The sequence below is a fragment of the Narcine bancroftii genome, chromosome 5 (genome assembly GCF_036971445.1).
Source record: "Narcine bancroftii isolate sNarBan1 chromosome 5, sNarBan1.hap1, whole genome shotgun sequence".
NCBI lineage: Eukaryota > Metazoa > Chordata > Chondrichthyes > Torpediniformes > Narcinidae > Narcine > Narcine bancroftii.
This window is the reverse complement of record NC_091473.1, coordinates 112015865-112039979: the sequence shown is the minus strand read 5'-3', so window position 1 is coordinate 112039979 and position 24115 is coordinate 112015865. Positions and strand designations below refer to the sequence as shown.

The window sequence follows — 24115 nt, the reverse complement described above, 5'->3', positions numbered from 1 at the left end:
CAGCTGATACTGGGGATATAGTTGGGGTAGTCTGTCAATCCCCACCGTGCTGACTTTTTTTCTACTGGACCCTGTCCCAGTTGGGCTTTTGTCTCCATTTGTATGTCGGTCCACATCATTCACATACATTGACCTGCTAGGTCAAAACAGCCTCTAACTTCAATCCTTAAAAATACACTTTTTGTACTACCACACTGTACCATCTACATGTCACTTAGCTCTTGCAATATCTTTAAGTTCTTCCTCACCAAGGAGGGCAAGGGCAGCTTCCCTTCCCAGTAGCATAATTTCCAATTTGCTGTTATTTATCATTACTGGGTACTTCAGTGCACTCCTGGCTTGAAAACTAGTGGGTGAGCAGACCACCCCCCCCCCCCCCACTTTCTGTTTTTTTTGTGTTGGTTGCAGGATTTCAACTGCTCTTCTGGTTGTCTTTGTTCTTCTCCTGTTCAAAATCTGCAAAATAAATCCTGTACTACCTTACTCCACTTTTGGGTGGATCACCACTAATGAGGCCAAAATTGATTGCCCAATGCTAATTGTCTTTGGCATGGTCTTCTCTACAGCTGTTATCTGTGCCCTGGTTAAGATGTCTCTTCTGCTCTGGTGACTGGTCTTTATAATTTTACATGCAATTGAGAGTTTTCCCTTTGAATACTTCTTTCCAAAGGAAAACTCAGCCTAGTCAGTATTGTCTCATGAATCTAATTGTTTTGCTCTGCTGACATTCTAATTTGTTATTCTGGCTTGGCTAAAACTATGTGTAACAGTTAAAGAAAAATCTTGAGGCTGGTGAGGGTTATCCAGTCAACCAGAGGGGAAACAACAGCTTCCATCATTTGTAGTAAAAGGTTGTGATGGGCCAGACATTTTGGGTGGTTACATGCAGAGGAGGTGCTGTCGAGTCCCAACATTAGTCTGCATTCATCCTGGTGTCTCTGACGTTACTCTGAGCTCTGCATCACAGTACAGTGGTTCATGCAAGGTTGCTGGCACAGCAATAATCACGTGCAGCCTGAGGAGATTATTATTTAAGTATGGTCAGGTGCTTGTATGTAGATCCTGCACTCCCAAGGTGCCAATGTTCTTCTAAACATAATACAGTACATTTGCCCATATCCGAAAACTTGGGACTGGATGGTTTTCGGTTAACAGAACAATAGCTTTAAACAGCTCATTAGTATCAGCAAAATACTTGAATCAGCAGTTAAACAACAAAAAAGGCAGGCTTTCGAGCTGAAATAATGTTTGATATGTACAAAAATACAACTTGATCTCTACTTACAAAATAAGAGCCCAACATGGGCAAGTTGGGTGATAAATCTTTTTCAACTTGTCAGTGCTGCAAAAAAGTTCGATTCATGGATCATTTTGGTTAAAGCAACTTTGGATGAGGGGAAATGTACTGTATTTGCATTTTCGTTTTCCCTGCTTACTATTTGATCGACACCAATGTACTAGGCTGGGAAGGCATTGAAAATCAAATAGCATGTTCAAGTGAGTTGGTAGCCTAAAGTTAGGAATAAATGTGACTTGTGACATTTATTAGGAATAAATATGTGATTTGTCATGATGCTCAAGAAAGTGCATTGACATCTCTTTCTTAGACTAAGGAAATTCTGCAAGTTCCCTTTGTTCCTCAACAACTTCTACAGGTGCATTATTGAAAGGTACATTTGCTGGATGCCTCTCAGTATATGGTATGGGAGTTGGTCAGCTGATCTTGAGCAGAAGTTACAAAAGGTAGTGGATGCAGTTCAGAACATAATGCAAACTTCCCTCCTGTTCATTGACTCTATCTTTATCTCCAGCTGCCAACAAAAGATAGCCATCATTCTGAAAGACCCAATGCACTGGACTCTCTTCTACCCTGCCCATTGGGGAGAAGGCTTAAGAGTGAAAACATGCACCAACAGGCTTGAAGACTGCACCATGTTAGTGTTATGCTGCCCTTGATGCTATTGATCTTTTATTGTAATCTTATACAGGTGTGTAACAAGCACAATTTACTGAGTATGTAATGTTAGAGATAACCTGTTTGATTTTTTTTTAACCGAAGTACCCATCTGTCTCGGTATTTTGTGATGAATACAATTAAACTTGAAACTTTATTCTAAATGAGATTGGTAATTAGTGGCTATCTGCAAGGATCTGTTCTGGGATGCTTGCTTTTTTTTGTATTTAAACTACTTGGAGGAAGAACTGTAAGGGACCCTCAGTGTTTGCAGATGACAATAAGATTGGAGATGCTGTGGATAGAACAGCTATTCTTAACTTTTTTTGGCACTGGCCCCTTTAGGACTCTGCTCAAAGTTTATGGGCCCTCTTCCCTGTGAAGCAGTCAAGTTTGGTTGTTCCATCATTTGTAGTAAAAGGTTGTGATGGGCCAGACATTTTGGGTGGTTACATGCAGAGGAAGTGCTGTCGAGTCCCAACATTAGTCTGCATTCATCCTGGTGTCTGTGCTCCCATCACCCCTCCCCCCAAAAAAAAATGTGGTGGTGGAGGGGTACACCTCTGTTGAGAATGGCTAGTGTCAAAGGTTGTCATAGGTTACAATGGGATATAGACAGGATGCAGAGTTGGGCAGAGAGATGAATATGAAGTGATGCACTTCAAACTTGAGGGTGGAGTATATGGTCAATAGCAGGATTCTTAACAGTGTAGAGCAGCATCTCCCAAGCCGAGTTCCATGGAAGAAGTGGGCCGTATTAACTAGTAGCTTTTTCTTTAAAATATTTTTAAATCTGTTTATGTGATGGAAGAAAACACTTTTGTCTCGACCTTACAAAACTAAATGGCATCTTGTGGCCTGACATCAGCAGTGCACACATCAGGCCTCAAGACACCTTTTTCAATCTGAGATTCAGATTTCTTTTAGCCTGAGACTGGCCATATTTTAAAATTTAAACTGCAAGATATTCCACGTGTGCAAATACTAAATTAAGAACCATGGATCATTGGCTTAAAAAAATAACATAAGAAACAGGATAATTCATCTGAAGCAAGATTTTTTTCATGAAGATTCTTCCACGATGCCTATATCTGAAAAATCAGTGTAGAGAAACAAAGGTATGACAACCATTATTTGTCCCTTGGATTCATCTCATCTAGGAATAAAGAGACACCAGATGCCCGATGTGTTTTGTGTGGTAAAATTCTGTCTAATAGTTCTTTGGCCCCAACAAAATTAAAATGATACCTGGAAAAAAAATCCTCCCCAGCACAAAGATGTCACATCTTTGACACTAGCCTTTAAAAGAAAACTAGATGCACTTGGAACCATTAAAAGTTTTATGATGGAAACCATAAAGAAAACAAAGGCAGAATGAGAATGCGACTGAATCTTCTTACAGTGGAAGTTATCGAATTGCCCTTGCTGGAGAAGCCCACGCTCTTGGAGGATCTATACTTAAGCTTTGTACAAAGGACAAGGACATCGTGAAATGTATGTTCAACGAGCAGTTCAGTAGGAAAATTGATGCAGTGCAAATGTCAAATAATACTGTTGCAAGACTTATCAAAGATCTTGCTTAGGACATGGGTGAATTAATAGATTATTTGCTGTTATGTGGTGCTTTTTCATTATAACTGGTTGAGTCAACAGATGTAGCAGGTCTTCCAGTGCTGTTGGTCTTCATTAGGTATGACTCATTAGGTACGAGAAGGATATTGAGGAAGATGTGCTTCTTTGTGAAACTGCAAGGACACATAACTAGGGAAGAAATTTTAAACTATCAATAACTACATGATGAAGAATGCCATTCCATGGGAAAAAGTGTTTACACGTGTGAACTGATGGAGCAAAAGCTGTCATGGGGAAAGTTGTTGGAGCAGTTTCCAGAATTGAGTTTGCACTAAATTGCAGCAGTACTCGCTGTGCCCTTCATAGACATGCACTTGTAGTGAAAAAAAATGCCCATGCCCCTGACATAAGTGCTTGATGAAGCATTAAAAATTGTTAATTATATCAAAAGTCAAATCCTGCAAATCTTTTTAAATACACTCTGAAGAAATGGGAAGCCTTGGGGTCTTCCCTCTGAGTGCCTCGGGGTCTTCCCTCTCAGAGTGCCTGTTCAGTTGCAGCTGGTTAATGGGTGTTGTGTATCTTGCTGATACATTCATGAAACTAAATGAAGTTAATATGGTCTTACAAGGCAAAAATATTTTGAATGTGTTCAACAAAATTTCATCGCTTGCTAGAAAAATTGACTTTTGGATTTCTTTCTTTTCTTTTTCAATCTTTTTATTATTATTATAATTTATAAACACATACAGTTCAAAGAGATATAAAAAAATACATAGTAAGTAATGAATTAATACAGAGATATTAAACAATAATATTACAGAATAAAAATATATCATAAAAAAAAAATTTTTGATCAGTTTAGGGTGTGAACTATCTCTAAAAAAAAAGATATAATTAATAACAATATATGAAAAAAGAGAAGAAAAAAACCCCAAAAAAGAAGAAAAAAACAAATCTGAATTAAAAAAAAACTTTTAAAAAAAAAAAACCTACAGATATAGCTAAACCACGCCGATCACTCCGATCTCATCTTACAGCCCAATTATCATACATAATCATAGAAAGAAAACAGAGCCAAATCAACTCACCACAAATGAAAATATTGAATAAATGGTCGCCAGGTTAACTCAAACTTAGAAGTGGATTCATAGACAGAGTTTCTAATTTTCTCTAAATTTAAACATAGTATAGTTTGGGTAAACCATTGGAAAACAGTGGGAGGATTTACCTCTTTCCAATTTAATAGTATAGATCTTCTAGCCATTAGTGTAAGAAAAGCAATCATACGATCCGCAGGAAGAGATAAATAAGTCAAATCTATCATAGGTAATCCAAAAATTGCAGTAATGGGATGTGGTTGTAAATCAATATTCAAAACAGTAGATATAATGGAAAAAATTTCCTTCCAATAATTCTGTAAAGAGCGACAGGACCAAAACATATGTGTAAGGGAAGTTATTTCCAATTGACATTTATCACATATAGGATCGATATGAGAATAAAAGCGATGGAGTTTATCTTTAGACATATGAGCTCTATGAACAACTTTAAACTGTATTAGTGAATGTTTTGCACATAGAGAAGAAGAGTTTACCAGTCGCAGAATTTTATTCCAATTTTCATTAGAAATATGAAGGTTGAGTTCTCTTTCCCAATCATTTTTAAACTTTTCAAAAGTCCCAGAATTTATTTTTGTAATTATATTATATAATTTAGATATCACACCTTTTGGAGGGAATTTTGAATATAGTATATCCTCTAAAACAGTCGTAGTCTCCCGATTGGGAAAAGAGGGTAAAGTCGAAACTAAGAAACTCCTAATCTGCAAATATCGAAAGAAATGAGATCGAGGTAAATCATATTTCATGGATAATTGTTCAAATGACATGAAAGAGTTATCCAAGAATAAATCCGAAAAGCATGTTATACCTTTAACTTTCCAGAGTAAATAAGCTTGATTAATTAGAGAGGGATGAAAAAGGAAATTTAGTACAATAGGAGTTTCCAAGATAAAATGACTTAGGCCAAAAAATCTCCGGAATTGAAACCATATACGTAGTGTATGTTTAGCCATTGGATTATCAATTTGTTTATATAATTTAGTAAGAGTAAAAGGGAGAGCAGCTCCCAAAATAGAGCTAATTGAAAAATTTTGTATCGGTTTAATTTCTAAATTTACCCAATGGGGATTTAGAGATAATTCTGAATAATTCAACCAATACCTTAAGTAACTAATATTAATTGCCCAGTAATAAATTCTAAAGTTGGGTAATGCCAACTGTAAATATTTTTTCCCCAATCTAGGATTCTTGTTTTGCCAGATATACGAGGACAATTTAGAATTGACCTTATCAAAAAAAGATTTAGGAACAAAAATAGGTATAGCTTGGAATATATATATAAAAATTTAGGTAAGATCATCATCTTAATAGCATTAATTCGGCCTATCATGGATAGGGATAATGGTGACCAATTGGTAAGTAAACTGCCAATCAGGTCCAATAGAGGGAAAAAATTAGTCCTAAACAAATCTTTATGTTTTTTAGTAATCTTAATCCCTAAATATATAAAATGGTCTCTAGCTATTTTAAAAGGTAAACTATCATAAATAGGGACCCATCCATTAAAAGGGAATAATTCACTTTTATTTAAATTCAGTTTATATCCCGAAAAATTACTAAATTGGGCTAATAAAGATAAAACTGCAGGAATAGAATTTTAAGGATTGGAAATATATAACAATAAATCATCTGCAAATAGTGATACTTTATGAATATCCCTGCAATGAATAATACCAGTAATATTGGGTGCTTCTCTGATAGCAATTGCCAAAGGTTCTAAAGCTAAGTTAAATAATAAAGGGCTAAGGGGGCACCCTTGCCTGGTGCCCCGAAATAATCGAAAATATGGCGATCTTTGGGTATTAGTAAAAACCGAGGCAACTGGGGAATTATAAAGAAGTTTAATCCAAGATATAAATATCGGACTAAAATTAAATTTTTCAAGAACTGTAAATAAATAAGGCCATTCTACTCTATCGAAGGCCTTCTCAGCATCTAGTGAAATAACACATTCTGAAGACTTATGTGAAGGAGTGTAAATAATATTCATCAATCTTCTACTATTAAAGGAGGAATTACGATTTTTAATGAATCCAGTCTGGTCTTCAGAGATAATATATGGTAATATCTTCTCTAGCCTTGTCGCTAGAATTTTAGAGAAGATCTTAGAATCAACATTTAACAAAGAAATAGGTCTATAAGAAGAACATTCGGTCGGGTCTTTATTTTTTTTCAAGATTAGAGAAATCGTAGCTCTGTAAAATGATTGTGGTAGTTTACCCAATGTGATAGATTCATCAAACATCTTAATCAGCCAGGGAGAGAGAGTAGAAGAAAAAGCTTTATAAAATTCCACAGAATATCCATCGGGACCTGGTGCTTTCCCCGAGTTCAGTGAGAAAATAGTATTATTGATCTCCGAATCTGTAATGGGTTTACTTAATTCTAAGTTATCTTGAGGTAATACTTTTGGGAATTTCAAATGTTCTAAAAAATTAAACATATTACTAAGGTCTTGAGGGGATTCTGTACTATATAAGGATGTATAAAAATTTTGGAAAGATTGATTTATCTCTTCCTGGTTAACAGTCAGTTCTCCATTCTGTTTGCGAATCTCCACAATTTGGCGTCTAGCTGAAATATTCTTCAGATGATTAGCCAACAGTTTACCCGATTTCTCACTATGCACATAAAAATCAGATTTAGATCTAATTAGCTGGTTTTCAATCGAAGATGTAAGTAACAAATTATATTCCATCTGCAGTTCAATTCTTTGTTTGGAAAGTTCTTCAGTAGGATCAGTCACATATTTCTGATCAATGTCTTTAATCTTCTCAACCAATAGATGAATCTTGTTTTTGATGCATTTCTTCAAAGCTACTGAGTAAGAAATAATTTGACCACGAATATAAGCCTTGAATGTATCCCACAATATTCCATAAGAAATTTCCGTAGTGTAATTTGTTGAAAAGAAAAGGTTAATTTGTTCTTTCATAAATTTAATAAAGTCTAAATTTTGCAATAATGTAACATCAAAACGCCAGTGCTTAATAGTAGAAACAGTGTCTTTGAATTTAAGAGAGAGTTGTAATGGAGAGTGATCCGAAATGGCTATAATGTCATACTTACAAGCAGTTACAAGTGGAATAAAACGTGAATCAATAAAAAAGTGATCAATTCTCGAGTATGAATGGTATACATGAGAAAAAAAGGAAAACTCTTTATCTGTCGGGTGAAGAAATCTCCAAATATCAACAGCTCCAGAGTTAGTAAGGAAAGAGTTAATATATGTAGCCAATTTATTCGGTAGGAGCTGTGAAGGTTTCGACCTATCTAGCAGGGGATTCAGACAACAGTTAGAATCCCCACCCATTATTAAATGATATTCATTTAGATTGGGTAAAATAGTAAACAAAGATCTAAAAAAACTCAGGGTGATCTACATTCGGGGCATAAACATTAACCATGACAACCTTAATATTGAATAATAACCCAGTAACCAATAAAAATCTGCCGTTAGGGTCTACAGTGATGTAATGTTGAACAAATGTAATAGAGGGATCAATAAAAATAGATACACCTCGAGTCTTAGAGCATGAGTTGGCATGAAATTGTGGGCCTTTCCAAGATTTAAAAAAACGCAGATTATCCTCCTTCCTCACATGAGTCTCCTGTAAAAAAAAAAAAAAAAAAAAAAAAAAAAATCTGTGCTTTCAGTCTCTGGAATACTTTAAAGACCTTCCTCCTTTTAAACATGTTGTTTAGACCATTAGCATTCCAAGAGACAAAATTAATGTTTTGATCCATTACTTAGGTCAACCCTCCAGTATATAAAGGGTTAACCAAAGCAGGGACCCATGCGCCCGGAAGAAGAATTAAGATATAAGGAAGGACTGGAAATGACGACGTGTCAGCCACATCTGTAGTTCTAAAAGAAAAATCAAGAAAAAACAAAAGAAAATGAAACATAAGAACCCCTGAAGGAAAAACAAAACCCACCCCCCACCCACAAAGCCCCCCGACTTTTGGATTTCAATAGTGAAAGGAAAGAAACTTTGATTGTTTTTCCATGCTGTGAAACTTTGTGATGGAGCGTGATGTGAGGGAAGATTTTCTCGATGAAATGGTACAACACTTACCTACTTTACGTTCTACACTTGATGAGTATTTTCCAGAAGTTTCTAGTAAGAACGAGATGAGTACAAAATCCTTACATTGTCAGGACCCAATCCTCTGAGTGATTTATCAGCGCAAGAATATGAAAATTTATGATTTTCGTTTGCAGTAAAGGTTTAAAGATTTTCTGCTGATTAAGTTCTAGATTAGCATGAGTAAAGAATAGTCGTCCTTAACAAAATCTTGTGCGTTGTCGATTACCATTTTCCAAGACTTGCATGTGCAAAGCTGAATTTTCGTATTGTGCAGCGATGAAAAGAAAATACAGAAACCAGTGTGATGCCACTCCTGACATAAGATCCAACTATCTAATATTGTGACCAACATTTAAGAGGATCTGTGAGGACAAGAACCTATTCCATTCACCTTGTTAAATGTAAATCAGAGTTAACAAAGGTTTTCAACGTGGAGAAGGGCAGAGTTTATTTACTTTCAGGTGCATTCTCCACCAAGAATGCGCCTGCAGAAGCAGAATCAGACCTCTGGAATTGCCATTCAGGTGGCAGCAGAGGATTGATAGTTACGAAGGTGTACAGTGTTACTGACTTTCACTGGCAGAGGATTGATGGTTAAGGACTATGGTTATGTTGCAGCTCCAGAAAACTCTTTACTCCACTCTTGGAGTTTTGCATGGAGTTCTGGTTGCCTCACAGGAAGGAGGTAGATGTTTCAGAGAGGGTACAGAAGAGTTTTGCCACCAGTAGAGTTTTGCCAGGATGTCGCTTGGACTGGCAAACATGACTATGGCTTTTCTCTTGGAGCGATGAAGGATGAGAGGATACTTGAGGCATATAAGAATAGGGTGGACAACCAGGACCTTTCTCCCAGGATGGCAGTGTTGCATACTAAACCAGCAGCAATAGAAATAACCACGACAATGGTTTTGGGAAAACAATTTTTGTTATTAATACCATAACACTTATTAACTCTAAACCTAAACCCATTATGTGCAAATGTGTACATGTGTCTGTTAAAACCCAAATGATTACCATTCCGATACGATCCTGAAGAGATGATTTTAAAGTTCAGTCTCAAAGCTTTTGTGTTGAAATTTAGTCTTTACTGCTGTTCAAAAGCAATTAGGGAGCAAGTGTGAGGCATCAGATTTCTTTAAATTGTTACTCAAAAGCAATAGTGAAGTATTTTGAAACATCAAGTCATTAGAACTCTCAAATTTCTTTTGTAGAGTTGTTTTCAGAGCAATATTTCTTCATACGAACCATTTTCTCTCTTGTATAGAGATTTTGGAATCTGTTATACACGATGAATCTCCTCTTTTCCAAAGAAACTGTGAACTAGCTATTTTCTTCCATGATAATATCCATCTCAAAATGGTTATTTTAAAAGCAAGATCAATTTTTCTTTCTAAGAGGCTGCCCTCTTTATCTTGGAGACTGTCAGAAGTGGTCTTCCTCATTCTAAAGCCACTTATTCTGTGTTCTCCTTTGACCAGATATAACATGTAATAGTACCTTTTCTGCTTGCTGTATTTTCAATCCTATCTTACTTGCAGAATGGTCAACTTCTGGTTTCAAAATGCTTCTGGGTCAGTCATGTGTTTCTCCAGAATGTCTCATCACATGACATGTGACATTATTTCTGTCTTTGAAGTTCGTTATGCCTTCTTCACAAGTATCAATCATGAGCTAACGGTCTCCAACCTGTCTATGAGCATAGCCAACAGAATGCCAGTGAGTGTGTACAGCTGTGTTCTTAATGGAGAACAGTCATAAGACTTTTGACTGTTTGCAGTTTTGAATTAGCAGTCTTTTTAAGCAAACAAGTTTCCAGTAGAACAATAGCTTTCTGTCTATGGTGTCTGTAAATGTGCCCCTATCCACCCAAAACCTTTACTAAAAATATAAGATTTTAACTTGCCTCTAAAGATGATATTAACACAAATCTGTTATAGGCAGTAACAAGAAGATATCTGTTTAAAGGTGAGTGGAGGAAAGTTTAGGGAGGCATCAGTGGCAAGTTTTTTTTCACAGAAAGTAGTCGGTACCTGGAATGCATTGCTGGGGTTGGAGCCTGGTACAATAGGGGGACATTTAAAAGGATTTTGCATGGGCACATGATATTTTAAAAAAATAAAGGATTATGGGTGTGAGGTGGGAATGGATTTGATTGTAGGTTTTGAGGTCTGTACAATATCTTGGGACGAAGTGTGTTCGGTGCTGTTGTGTTGTATTCTCCAATTATTCTCACCTGACCAGTCCACTTGTAATTCAGTCTTCAACTCTCATCTCTTCAGTAGTGTATGTCATTATTTGTAGCTTATGACTAAAACATTTAACTCGTTCCAAGCTGTGAACAGTAAACAGCCTACAAATGAAATATAATTGTCTGCTGATTCCTAAAACTGTTGACTTGTGCTTTTTTTCTTCTTTTGTGCCAATTTTGAATCTAGCTTAACAGTTTGAATCCCATGGGCATTTACTTTTTTTTAGCAAGCTGCTCTGTATGACTTTGCAAATCACTTTGATTCAAATGTGTTGCCCTTAACCGCAACCTTGTTTCCATCTTATTCTGTAGCCTTCCCTTAACAAATGTATACTTTCCCTGTTTGTAACTGTTTAAAGCAAACAGCCTCATAATATAGGAAAAGTTCTCAGTCACAGTGTTAATAGTAGGTTTGTACATCTGTTTTGTGCAGACATGATGTATGTTTGCTCATGATCAACCATAAAAGATTGAACATATGAGAGGGGTATTGGGAATTTTTGAATTCCATCAGTCTTTCCAAGCGTTTAAGACTGAGACCACATTGTCAAAAGTTAAGAATGGAGGACTTTGAGCATTGGGTGACCTTGAGTTCCATTCTGTTTTTTAAAAGAAAATAGGACTCCACTTTATTTTCCTAATGAGGGCAATCTGGTTTAGCATTTGACAAACCGAAATAAGAGGAGATGAAGGCCATTCAGCTCTTCGAGCCTGTTCCACCATTCAATATGATAAATAGCTCATGTGATTTTAATACCCTGTTCATGCTTTCTCTCCATATGTATTGATATCTGTAGCCAATAAGGCTACTTCCAACTCCCTTGTACATCTACAAATGTGCACATGCACAGAATGGAAAATAATGTCTTTCTTGAGATATGGACTACCTCAAATCATATGTGCAGTTTTGTCCATGTATAACTAGAAAATAAAGGATATATTTTCATGATTGTATTTGGATAAAATAGATGAATTGCATTTTTTTTTAGATGGTTGTGGTTTAGGCAGATTTTTTTAATAAAACAAGCAGCTGGCAGTGTCAAAGATGAAAACCCAGGAACAATGGGAAGGAGGGCTAATAGTCTAAGGGTATTTATTGTGACTAAGATATTGTATCCATTGAGGATCTAAGTACTTGATATGTAGTCCTTTGAATGCTGTTTGTCGTCATCATCCAAAATTGTATAAATGCTTGAATTGTGTGTGTCAATCGGAAATTAGTAAATGTGACGCCACTTAAAAGGGAGGATAAAACGAAACAACAGACATGTTAGCACCATGTTACAGGGAAAATGTTGGAAATCATCATGAAAAAATGTCATAAGACAGTCTTAATATGATTGAGCTGAATCTGCAGGATTTTGAATGAAAAATATGTTGGATAATCTACTAAATTCTGTGGACTAATAAAATAGAATGGGGGTGGAAAAGATAGTACATAGGATATTACAACACAGGAGAAAGCCTTTTGTGTCAAATGAAATTAAATCTCTGCTTGCTCATGATGCACCTATTATCTTCAGATTCATGTCAATCTAAAAGCCTCTTAAATGCTACTATTGTATTTGCTTCCACCACTATCCCTGACGGTCTGTTCCAGGCGCCTTCTACTGTATTTTAAAAGAAATTTGCCCCGCTGATCTTTAATCTTCCTTTCCTCCACTTTTAATGTCTTCTAGATTTCACATTTTCACCCTATCTCTGACCTGCGCTTCTCTTAATTGTTTATCCCATATATGCCATTGTATAGGTCAACTCTGTGTGGGATGACCTGGAATTTCCCCCTAAAATGTTGGTTTTAATTGATCTTTGTATAAAATGACCCCAAATCTGGCACATACTGTTAACTAGAGGATGCTGTTAAAAGCAAATCACAATATTTTAATGACATTATTTAAAAGTTTAAATTTTATTTGATATTTTAAAATAAACTGTCAGCTCCTGTAACAGGCTGTTTCAAGCCTGTAAAGAGCTGAATGCAGTCGGACAAAGCAGATGGACCCTGCAGAGGAGCGCTGAGACTTTGCAAATAACAGGGCATGCGCGTGATTGCGTTGGAGCTGTTAGGAAGATGGCGATGGTGTTGCGACTTCATCACCAAGGTAAGAATTTTAGACACTTTGTATAGGACAACCCAATTTTAAGTAGAAATTTTAAAGTTTTGAGGATTGTCGTATACAAATGCATATATGGTAATCTTCTAAACTTCCATCAGATCTCCACCTTGATCTCTGCTCCAGTGAAGATGATCCACGTTTTTCCAACCTTTTATTTCATGCCCTCTAATCTTCTGTACCCTTTCCAAAGCCTCCTTGTTCTTCCTGCAATGGAGTGACCAGAATTGCACACACTACTCCCTTGCTGCCTAACCAGTTTGTAATGCTGCAATATAATGTTGATAACTGCCGTAGATGTGAACTTGGATTTTCAAGAAGTTTTCAACAAGTTCAACATAGATGACAGTTGTCAAGCACATGAGATCGAGGCTAATCTACTAATGTAGGTTAGGAAATGGTCATTGTAGTTTCCACCCCCCCACCCCCAGCTACTAACAATCTATTTCAATGTCGGCCTTCATTACTTGGGGATGTGCGGTGGGGTGGAGGGAAATTGAGTTTGAACCACTAGTTAATGCTGCAGCTCTAAAATTTAAGTTAGATGACAGTTAAACTATTGTGTTCAGTTGCCTCATATAGGAACAATGTGGAAGATTTGGAAAGGATGCACAGAAGATATGCCAGAATACTGCATGGATTGAGAATGTGTCTTATGAGGAAAGGTTGAACAAGCTAGGGCTTTTCTCTCTGGAGTGATTGAGAATGTGAGGTGATAAGAGTACCCCTTATCTGAAATGATTGGGACCAGATGGTTTGTGTTTTGGATTTTGGAACAATGGAACTAAGTAGCACAGTAGCATCAGCAGAATATCTATCAGCGGTTAAACCGCAGCAACAAACAGCAGTGAGCTTTCTGAATGCCGACGTGCTGCCACAGGTGGAAAATTCACCTGAAATAATGTACTTGCCAAAAGAAGACCACCTCTCCAAGTCCCCACTGCTGGTCCCCAAGGTGACTCCTTCAAAGCAGATGGCTCCGCACCTGATGTTGAGAATGGAGTCGCCGACTCCAGCTTCAGCCGATACTGAAGACGTGGACCCAGCTCCATTTGGCATCTTCCTGACCAGAAGCAAAGATTTGAGGTTTTTTTTTATTGTTGTTGTAATCAAACTGGCACCAAAAGAGTAGAGGGTGTTGAAGTTTTTTCCACTTGTGATGTCATGTCATCACTTAAAAAAAATTGTTTTTGGATCTTTGGATAAGGGGTATTTGACCTGTATACAAATTGAGGGGCATAGAGAGTTAATAGCCACCATCTTCTCCCCCCCCCCCCCCCCGGGTGATTTTGGAGATTAGTTTTTAACACAGACTATGGTAGATACCTGGATTGAGCTGCTGATCATTTAAAAGACTCCTAGATAAGCACATGGATGTTGGAAAAATAGGAAGTTATGGACTGAGAAGGAGGGAAGGTTAGATTTATTATGGAGTTGGTTTGTAGAAATCTGCACAACATTGTGGACTGAAGAGCCTCCGCTATGCTATTTATATTTTTTAAATTTAGACATCGAGCACAGTAACAGACCCTTCTGGCCTATGTGCTTGTGTCCTCCAAAAACACCAGTTTTAACCTACAATCTCTATATTTTTGAAAGATAGGAGGAAACACATGCAGACACAGGGAGAACATACATACTCTTCACAGACAGTGCCGGATTCGAACCCAGTTCACTGGCACTGTAATAAACATTGCGATCTGGAAATTGCTTTGTGCAATTTTTTTTTCTCTGCATCATAGTGGGATCCTCTCATGGTTTGCTATTCAGGCAATTCAAACAAAATTATTCAATACCTTAATCAAACACAAAATAGTCTGTGGCTTTTTTTAAATCTTTGCTAGATTGCTAGCTTTCATAAAGCTGAAATATTTCTCCCAGTTTTTAAAGTAGATATTTTTGGTTTGAGCTGGTGAGTCTCTATCAAAGTGGATTCACTCCAGTAATACTTTATTTTACAGAACTGATGTTGATGTGGAAGCTACAAAATTACTTGGGGCTGGCAAAAGGCACATGGTAATGGAGGACTTTGCAGCAGCTGTTAATGCCTTTCAAGATGCTTGCAGGCTATTGTAAGTATTGTGATAATTTGCAGATGTGAAATGTCTGAAATAGGTATTCCTAAATATAGGAAAGCTCTGTTAATCAGGCATTCTTGGGACTTTAGGATCAGACTAGCAGATTTTCTAGACCATTACCTTATTTGATGGCATACAAGGCCCAAAATTTTTTCCCCAAAATTGGCTCAAAAATATTCCCAAATCTTGTATGCAAAGTTGAAATTTCCTTACCATAATCGTGGCTCCTATTCGCTGGCTGCAGTTTCCCGGCGGTCCTGTGCATGGCAGATGCTGAACATTGCCAGGGAGAAGTGGCAGCCTGGCCTGTGCCTGGTGGCATTTGAGCTGGTCGCTACGCCAGATGGTGTGCATGGACAGTGCTGTGGCCACACTGCTACTTTGACAGAGAGGTAAGGAGCCTATCTGGTGCATTGAAGATTGTTATGATCAACAGAGACAATTTGTCTTTTCAAGGACTTGAATATAATTTGCCTAACAACGCATTCTATCTCCAATTGCGATCTTTTTTTGAGAGAAAAGTAGAGACCATTAATGGTCCTACCAATGTGCTCGGACAGGACTACATTGGATGGAGGGAGAAATGGGAATCTGATTTGGACATTGTAATCGATCCATCCACAATGTTGGTCAGATCCATGTGTAGATAGTATGACTACCTTAATTAATTCTAAATATAGACATTCATTATAATTTTCTGCACCAATTCTATCTCACACATCAAAAGATGCATAAAAATCAGAATTTTCTGATAGGTGTGTTATAGATGTTGGTACCTTTTTGCATTCCACCTGATTATACACGAAATTTTGGATAGAATTAGGGAAAGTGTTGACAAAAATTGTTGGTGAGCTTCTCTCTAGACCTGGAATTTTTTCTTCTGGGGAATTTGGCAGTTCTAAAAAAATTAACTTCTCCATAAGTAAATCTAAATTCATTAAAATTGTGTTGTCAATAGCCAGGAAATGTATAGCGGTAAAAATGGAAATCCGATTCTCTACTTCACATTGATCGTTGGAACACAGAAGTGCAAAGTTGTATTCCCCTCGAAGATTACTTGAAGTCTTAGGAATAGATAGAGTATGTTTGTTGAAATTTGGTAATTTTATTTAGTTTACTTAAATGCCCATATTGTTTAATTTATTTTGATATTTGTCAATTAGTATACTCCTTATTAAAAAATTAATATTTTTTAAATTGTGTGACTTTGAGATGTCAAACCTTGTTCCTGTTGCTCTTTCTTTTCTATTTTCTCCCTCTATTCCCTGTGGGGAGGTGACGTTATGAATGTTTTTCTATGATATTCAATTGTTATTATATTGAGTCTTATATTCTGTATTTTAAAACTGAAGTAAAATATTTTTTAAAAAGTAAGGAGCTGCGGGTGACCAAAGGAGCGTGGTTGCTGCAAGGGTGCAGCGGGTGTGCGGTGTTTGCTGTTGGGAGAGGCTCCATGGGGTATTAAAAGTGAAAACTGCAATCCTGGTGTGTGAAATTAAACTGCTTCATTTTGAAGTGTTTTACAATGGCTTGTGCAGGTGGTTCGAGGAATTCAGAGACTTTATCCGTAAAGACACTAAAAGAATGTTCTTGCCATCAAATACGGTGAATGTTAGTTTATATTAATCTACAATACATTTGTAATTCACCTTATTTTAGACATTGCATAGAATAATAAATCTTTCAGTAAACCTGCTAAGTATCAAGGAAGTGTGGGGAAAACTCTTAATCAGGGAATTTAGTACCAAACCAGCAGATTTTCTGGACTATTAATTGGTAATTGATATTAATCTCAGTGCACTTCTAATTTGTTTTGTCTAAAACATGGAGTAATAGATGTTTCAGTAAATCTGCTAAATTTCAAGGTAGTGTGGCAAACAAGGTCCCAGTGAGTAGAAAGAAAGTGCTGCAAGCAGCATCTGGTGGGCCAGATGCTGAACCATTAGAATTTCTGAATAATTTGATTGTGAATTATTAGAATTTTATTACAGCAGCTTCCAAGAAATGTTTTTGGGTGAATGCTGAACAAGCTGATTTTTAAATGGCTTTGATTTGAAGCCACGAACATGACCTGATTGTATTTTGTGACCGTTTCTCAGAAATTAAAGTGATGTACAATTTGGGCTTGCTGTTCTGATTTGTGGATGAAAGTAGTCTTTATTTTTCCCATTTTAAAATTAGGAGTACAGCACATGGAGAGATAGCTGATGAATGTGGAGAAGCCTACTTCTGTTATGGAAAAGCTCTTCTAGAGTTGGCAAGGTTAGTTGAGAAATGTCGAGATTAAGTACTTGGGTTTGTAAAGAATATTCTAATGATATTTCCTCATTCCTGTTCTCCTAAAATGTGTTCATTATTACGCATCAAAGAAGTGTCATTTACTCCATGACATGATTTGTTTGTCAAGAATTTTCGCCCACTTCTGTTTTTCCCCGCCGTCCAAATTTGTATCACTGATCTAATTTTTCCCCATTTCTCCAAATGTTCTAGATTTTAGATGGCATTTTTTTTAAAAGAAAGTGGTTGCTTTCTGAAGGTCACAAGCAGAAAATCCATTGCTTCAGTTTAATCTGAACTAAATTGCTTGTTGGAAATAGGAAATTTATTTGGGTTGCCCAAAAATTAATTTTGAAGTCTTATTGTTGCAGTATATTGAAAGATTCTATAATATGGTACATGGACTACTTAGCATAAGTGATTTGAAAGAAGAAAATGTTCATCTCTTGCAGAATGGAGAGAGGTGTGCTTGGTAATGCCCTTCAAGGAGTTTCTGGTGATGAAGATGTTGAAGAAACAGCAACAGCTGAAGATAACAAAATAGAAAATGCAGGGAATGTGGATGGTGAGTACTCTTTTGACAACTGAGTTTGTTTGCTTGGAGATAGCTTCAGATTGGTGCTTAACCTAGTTTACACTGCACATATTTCTGGACCTACAAATTGTTTTCTGGAATGCCATTTTGGAGGTGCATTCTTTTTCTTAATCTTTGGAACTGGTTCATTAAAATTCTGACAAGCAGTTTTCACTTGCAGTTAAACAAATTCTGCAGGGACTCGAGTTTTCACTTCAACTTTAAACATCATTTTAGTCTATAATTTCCTAGAGCTTTTATAAGTTAACCTGCATATATTTTTGTACGAAAGTGAATTTTCTGTACATTAGAATGTATAATCCTGACTATAGTTGTGATTTTTTTTTTTGTCAAGCAAAATTCAGTTGGAAAAGCAATTTCCTCGAATAAACTAATCAAATATTTTTGGTGCAAAGATTGTTTTAAACTGTTGATGAATTAGAAAATTGGAAATTAAAATGAAAAGGGAATTGTGGGAATATTGATTTCAGATATTTGGGTTCTCTCCTCTGCCCTTGCTGCATTGAATTTGGATTTGTAGATCATTTAGTATTTTCTTAAACTTCAAATGTTGCATTTTTATTCTGATTCTAACTTGATTTTAATCTAATTTTCTGACCAGTCAGTGGCTGCATATTACCAGAACCTAAATACAAAATAGGGAGAATAATAAAATTGCCAGGAATGAATAACTCTGCCTCCCTTAATCTTGAATTTTTTTTAAAAACTGAGTAGCATGTGATTAACATATTCTGCATTCTACCTGGTCGTATTTTCCCACTTTCTCAAATTTATATTTGTAGCTTTCAATAGCTTCATTATCTTTGTTACTGATGTGAGCATTGGGAATTCCAATTTTGTGCACTTTCTTTTTTCCTTGATGTGTATAGAAAAGGAGAGGGAGAAATTGAGGGAACAGGTGTATGCAGCACTAACTGAAGAACAAATTAATAAGCCAGCAGACACCAAAATATCAGCTGATCGGGATGTAATCCATGAAGAACTAAGAAATCCAATACCGAAAACTAATAGAGAAGTCAACTCTGCTGGAGGAGATTTCTGTACAACTCAAAATGAAATGAAGATGGAAACTCAATCATTAGGTGACCATAGTAAAAATAAGCCAATGGATGTAGAAAGTTCCCTTTATAAGAAAGAGGAAGATGTGAAAAATATAAAGAAATATCTGGAGGATAAAAGCATGACTGGTAAAGAAGTTGGGTGTGAGAGAGCAGCTACTGATGAATCATCGGAAAATGCTACTAAAATTGACCTGGAAGGGAAAATCTCTCTCCCTTTGAAAAAACGCACTCAAGAAAATGAAGACGAATTGAATGAGAACCCAGCAGGAGAAAACCTGAAAGGTGCTGACAGTGAGGAAAATAAAGTCCCAGTTGAGAAGATGGATTGGGTACAAGAGGATGGAACTCCAGGATGTGAGGAACTGATGAAAGAGGGTGAAGGTACAAACTAGAGGACACGTTCTGATTAACAAGTTGATGTTAAATGGCATGGAAATCATAAATGTCTGACTTACAACCACTTAACAGGAGCAGGTAGACCAATGCTCTTGAGTATTTGGTTAATCTGACCACTTGTATACTATGAAGTACACAATAGAAAGTAATTTTTAATTTTCACCTATACACTGGGGATTAAATGGGGGTTCTTTGGGTTGCAAATTTTGGCACCAATCACTGGTGATATCACCTGCATGTGTATTTGTTTCTTCCATTTAAAAAATTTGTAATGCAATGCAAAATGGTAATGATTCCAAGTAGTTTCAGCTTTGCATTTACATGCTTTTAAATAAGATGGAAGCCAAAGAACAACTCTGAAGTAATGAAATAATATTTCCAAGTTCATTTGTTCTATAGGTCACGTTAAATATTATTCCCAGTTTTAGAGCATTGAACCCAGTGCAAAATTGGTGTGAACTCAAAATTGACCTCTAATATTTCCAGAAACTGGCTGTGATCTAGGGTATTTTGGTTCTTCATTCTTGGACCAAATCATGGGTGATAAACAAAGTCTGGGTATTATTAAACAATGAAAGGAATGAGGAACTTCTCAAGTGTCCAGCCAGTAATACAGAATACTTTCTATTACAACCTCTTAACTTCCAGATCCTTGCGCCGCAGATGCAAGTGATGGAGAAGATGAGAGTGAAGATGCTGCAGAAAAGGTGGGTATAATGATCCATCTTCAAACAGTGACTGTGATTTTTAATCTGGTATTTTAAAGGTTTAACTATTCATTACAGGATGGCGAAAGTGAAGAAGTGGACAATTTGCAGCTAACCTGGGAAATTCTTGAATTGGCAAAAGTGATTTTCAAAAGGTAAGATTTTTGTATTTAGGATTGAATATTCCTTGAACAAGAATTGAATATTTGAGTTGAAGTAATGTCTTCATGGCTCAATCTTAATTTGGTCAAATTTTCAGGCAAGAAAGCAAGGAAATGCAGCTCTGTGCAGCACAGGCTTACCTAAAGCTGGGTGAAGTGGGAATAGAATCTGGTAAGCTTAAAGTAAATGATCTTTAGTTGAAAATTTCAAACACCAAGCTCTGTTCATCTTTCTGTATGATTTTAGCATTGGCCAAGATGAATATGGGCCTTGTTATGTTTGTCTTCAGATAAAATAAATAACTGCTCATTGATGGGATCCTTTGTATTCCAGAGAACTATATGCAGGCTATTGAGGATTTCAATGAATGCCTGAACATTCAGGAAAAATACCTTGATCCCCATAACCGGCTACTGGCAGAGACCCATTACCAATTGGGATTGGCATACAGCTTTAATAATCAACATGATTCTTCACTCAAGCATTTCAAGGAGTCGTTTGGTGTTATAGAGAAAAGATTGGGTAAGGGAAAATAATATTGGATTATGTCCTGCTGTGAAGGGAAAATTCCATTCCTTTATGGATAATTATTTGACTCTCTGAGTGGGGCTTACCTTTTGGTATGGGGAAATTTAAGATGCTATCTACCATCTTGTTTAGAATGAGCTTCACTGTTCCTGAACACGAGTTAGGATGTCAAAGTCTAGATCAGAATGATAGTAGGAGTGGAGGAGTTTTGAAGAAAAGAGAAAACAAAGGTTAGTCCTGGTGGTGCATGAACTATTTAAGTGAATACAGGCATCCCCTACTATCTGAAAGTAATGTGTTCCAGTGAAACAGTTTGTAAGCTAAAATGGCAGAAAGCAAAGAAGGAATCCCCATCAACTTTTGAGGGTTCCCAGGCCCATTGCCCGTACTCTCCAAATAGCGTGCTCTTCCGACAGCCCACTACCAGACCCCACGCTGATACTGCTGCCCACTGAACACTATTTTTGTTTATCAACTTTTTTCGTAAAAGCAAAAATCCTCTGTAGACTTTTGGTTAGTGGGGGGAAAAAAAGGTAAAATGTAGGTTTTGTGCAAAAAGCAAAGTGGCGGAAAGCGAACTTTGAAAAAGCAGGGATACCTTTATTAAAAGTGAAATTGCATGTGGAAATACAGGCAGGTAAAAGAGCAGGTAAAATCTTATCTGCAGTGAAGTATGGTCCATCAGGCACTGAAATTGGATGCTAATTTAAGAACATGAAAAATGCAGGTTCTTGAATATAAATTCTACACACTGCCCACACATTCTTTTCCACAACATTTCAAACTGATTAAAACATGAACTTGTACGAGTTTGTTTTTGCTGATGATGACAGAATTTATTGTCATGAAATGCAGTGTTTTCCGGGAGCATCATAGTGTAAACGTTCATATTAACCACCTTGTGACATTACAATAAGAAAATAAAAATAATAGTGCTTGAAAAGTAAGGGAGAGTCCTTGGTTCGTAGATTTATTCAGGAATCTGATGGCAGTATGGAAGAATCTGACCTTGAGCTGTTGAATGCTTGTCTTTAGGCTCCTATACCTTTTTTCCCCCAGATGATAGATTGAAGAGGGCATGGCCAAAGGTGGTGGGGTCTTTGAGGATAGAGACTTTTTTAAGACACCACTTCAAGTAGTTGTCCTCAATGAAGTGAAGTCTGGTGCCTGTAATGTCGCAGGCAGAGTTACCAACCCTCTAGATTTTATTGTCCTGAGTTGGCACCTCAATATCAGGCAGTGAGGCAACCAACCAGAATGGTCTCCACGGTACACCTGTAGAAGTCTTCAGTGACGTAACAGATCTTCTCCGACACCTCACAAAGTACAGCCGCTGGTGAGACTTCTTTGTGATTGCATCATCATGGAGGCTCCGGGACAGATCCTTGGAGATGTTGACACCCAGGGATTTGAAGTTCTTCACCCTCTCCACTATTGAGCCTTTGATGAGGAGGATTGTGGTCCCCTGAACTTCTGCCTGAAGTCCGCAATCATCTTGATTTTGCTGATGTTGAGACCAAGGTTGTTGCCATTACACCATTCAGCAATCTATCTCCCTCCTGTACATTTCTCATTGCCATCCCATTTAGTCATCTGGCTACCTTATCTAAAATTGACAAGATAACTTAAATCTAAGACACTGAATTATTGTGAATGAAAATCTGAAGAGCTAATATCAATATTTTGATATGAAATTCTAAACTTGAAATTGGAACAATAGGCATGAATAAGTGTTTGATGGACAAAATGGGAATAATAAGATATTTCAGCCAAGTTATAACTTGTTTCAAGATCCTACTTTGTTACCTTTAATTGCAGTATATATGATTTGAATTAGAAGTGTGTGCTGGTTCACTGACTACAAAGCTGGATGGAAGTGTAAGCCTTAAGAGAGATCTTGAAGGAATACATCAGTTAGGTAGACAACGGTTGTGAGTACAATGCGAGGAATTAAGTTATTGGTAACAAAAAAATAAAACTAATATTTTTTAAAGTGTGACTAGAAAGAAGAGGAATCTTGGTTCCCAAAAAAGTTTTATATGGTGATTAGGGAAGAAATATAGTAAATTTCCCTATCTATACACACTTGCAAAAAGGTTTAATATTTAGTTTTGCTAGACCACAGTGGAGTATATCCAATTTTTGGTTTTCAAAAAAAATTCTTTTGGATGCAAAATGTATTCATTGGACTCTTTCTAAGGATGGTATAGGGAGCTGTCCTCTTGAGATTTTGAGCAGAATTCTTTTTTTAAAAAATGAAACGAAATTTAAATTACAGCAAAACATTGAGGAATTAACATGTTGGGAGATTCTAGATTGCCCCACCTAGCAGCCAGAACTGGCTCAGTCACCGCGAATGGAGTCTGCCACCTAACCTTGACATTTTCTCTGCTCTCTGCAGTGTCAATCTTTACAATTTTTCTGAGAGGACTGAGGGTGCTTGGTCTTCAAGGCAGATTTTTGGTAGGAGAGATGTACCAAAGGGTGTATAGTAATAAGCAGGAAAGTTGGGTGTCGTATTGATTGTAGACTTGTGGTGTGTGGGTCAATTTTGAGTAATTTCAAGCTTTGTTTGCAAAATTGTAGGACTAAGGTTTGTGTTTTATTTGCAGCTGTGTTAACAGAAAGGATTGAAAAAGCAGAAGAGAAGGGCAAATCTCCAGCAAAAGATGATGATGTGATTTCTGAAGATAAGCAGGAAGTTGAAGAACTTAAAGAGCTGTTGCCAGAAATAAAGGCAAAAATTGAGGATGCTGAAGAAGCCAAAGATGGAAAAGCAACTAAAGCACTTCAGGAAACATTGGTTAGTGATATTGTTATAAGTTTGACTGGCAGGCTATAATCAACTAGTGGATGATTTGAAGGATTTCAGATTTAAGTGTTCTGAGTCTGGAAGGTGAAATTCTCACATGGCTGTTGATCCTTAATACAAAGATGAGCATGTCTGGTTACAGAATTATCCATGTAGAGACCAGACATTGCAATTGGTCTGTAATATTTAAGCTTCAGTTTCTGTTTGGTTTGTCTCCTAATAACGCTTAGCAAATACACCAGTACTTAAGTTTATTTTTCACAAAATATCATGTACAGTGAGAAGGAATCTTCTGCAAGCAGGTTAGAGTTATCTCTATCATTCATACAGCTATGTAAAGAGCACGATTACAGAATAACAGATTGCAGTGAAAGGGTACTGCTTTAGCATGGTTGA

General features: G+C 36.8%; 1 protein-coding gene across 5 annotated transcripts in view; it reads left to right on the top strand.

Moving 5' to 3' along the window:
* Positions 1-24115, top strand: part of nasp (nuclear autoantigenic sperm protein (histone-binding)) — a 44731-nt gene that overhangs the window by 2309 nt on the left and 18307 nt on the right. For 3 of the 5 annotated variants that reach the window (XM_069938779.1, XM_069938780.1, XM_069938781.1), the window contains exons 2-10: positions 1812-1934; positions 15065-15175; positions 17363-17443; positions 17911-18023; positions 20159-20217; positions 20296-20372; positions 20477-20550; positions 20713-20901; positions 23520-23710. In XM_069938779.1, the coding sequence (XP_069794880.1) occupies positions 1812-1934; positions 15065-15175; positions 17363-17443; positions 17911-18023; positions 20159-20217; positions 20296-20372; positions 20477-20550; positions 20713-20901; positions 23520-23710 (1018 nt within the window). The remainder of the gene's footprint in view (positions 1-1811; positions 1935-15064; positions 15176-17362; positions 17444-17910; positions 18024-20158; positions 20218-20295; positions 20373-20476; positions 20551-20712; positions 20902-23519; positions 23711-24115) is intronic. The other 2 variants (XM_069938782.1, XM_069938783.1) reach the window with 1 other exon arrangement.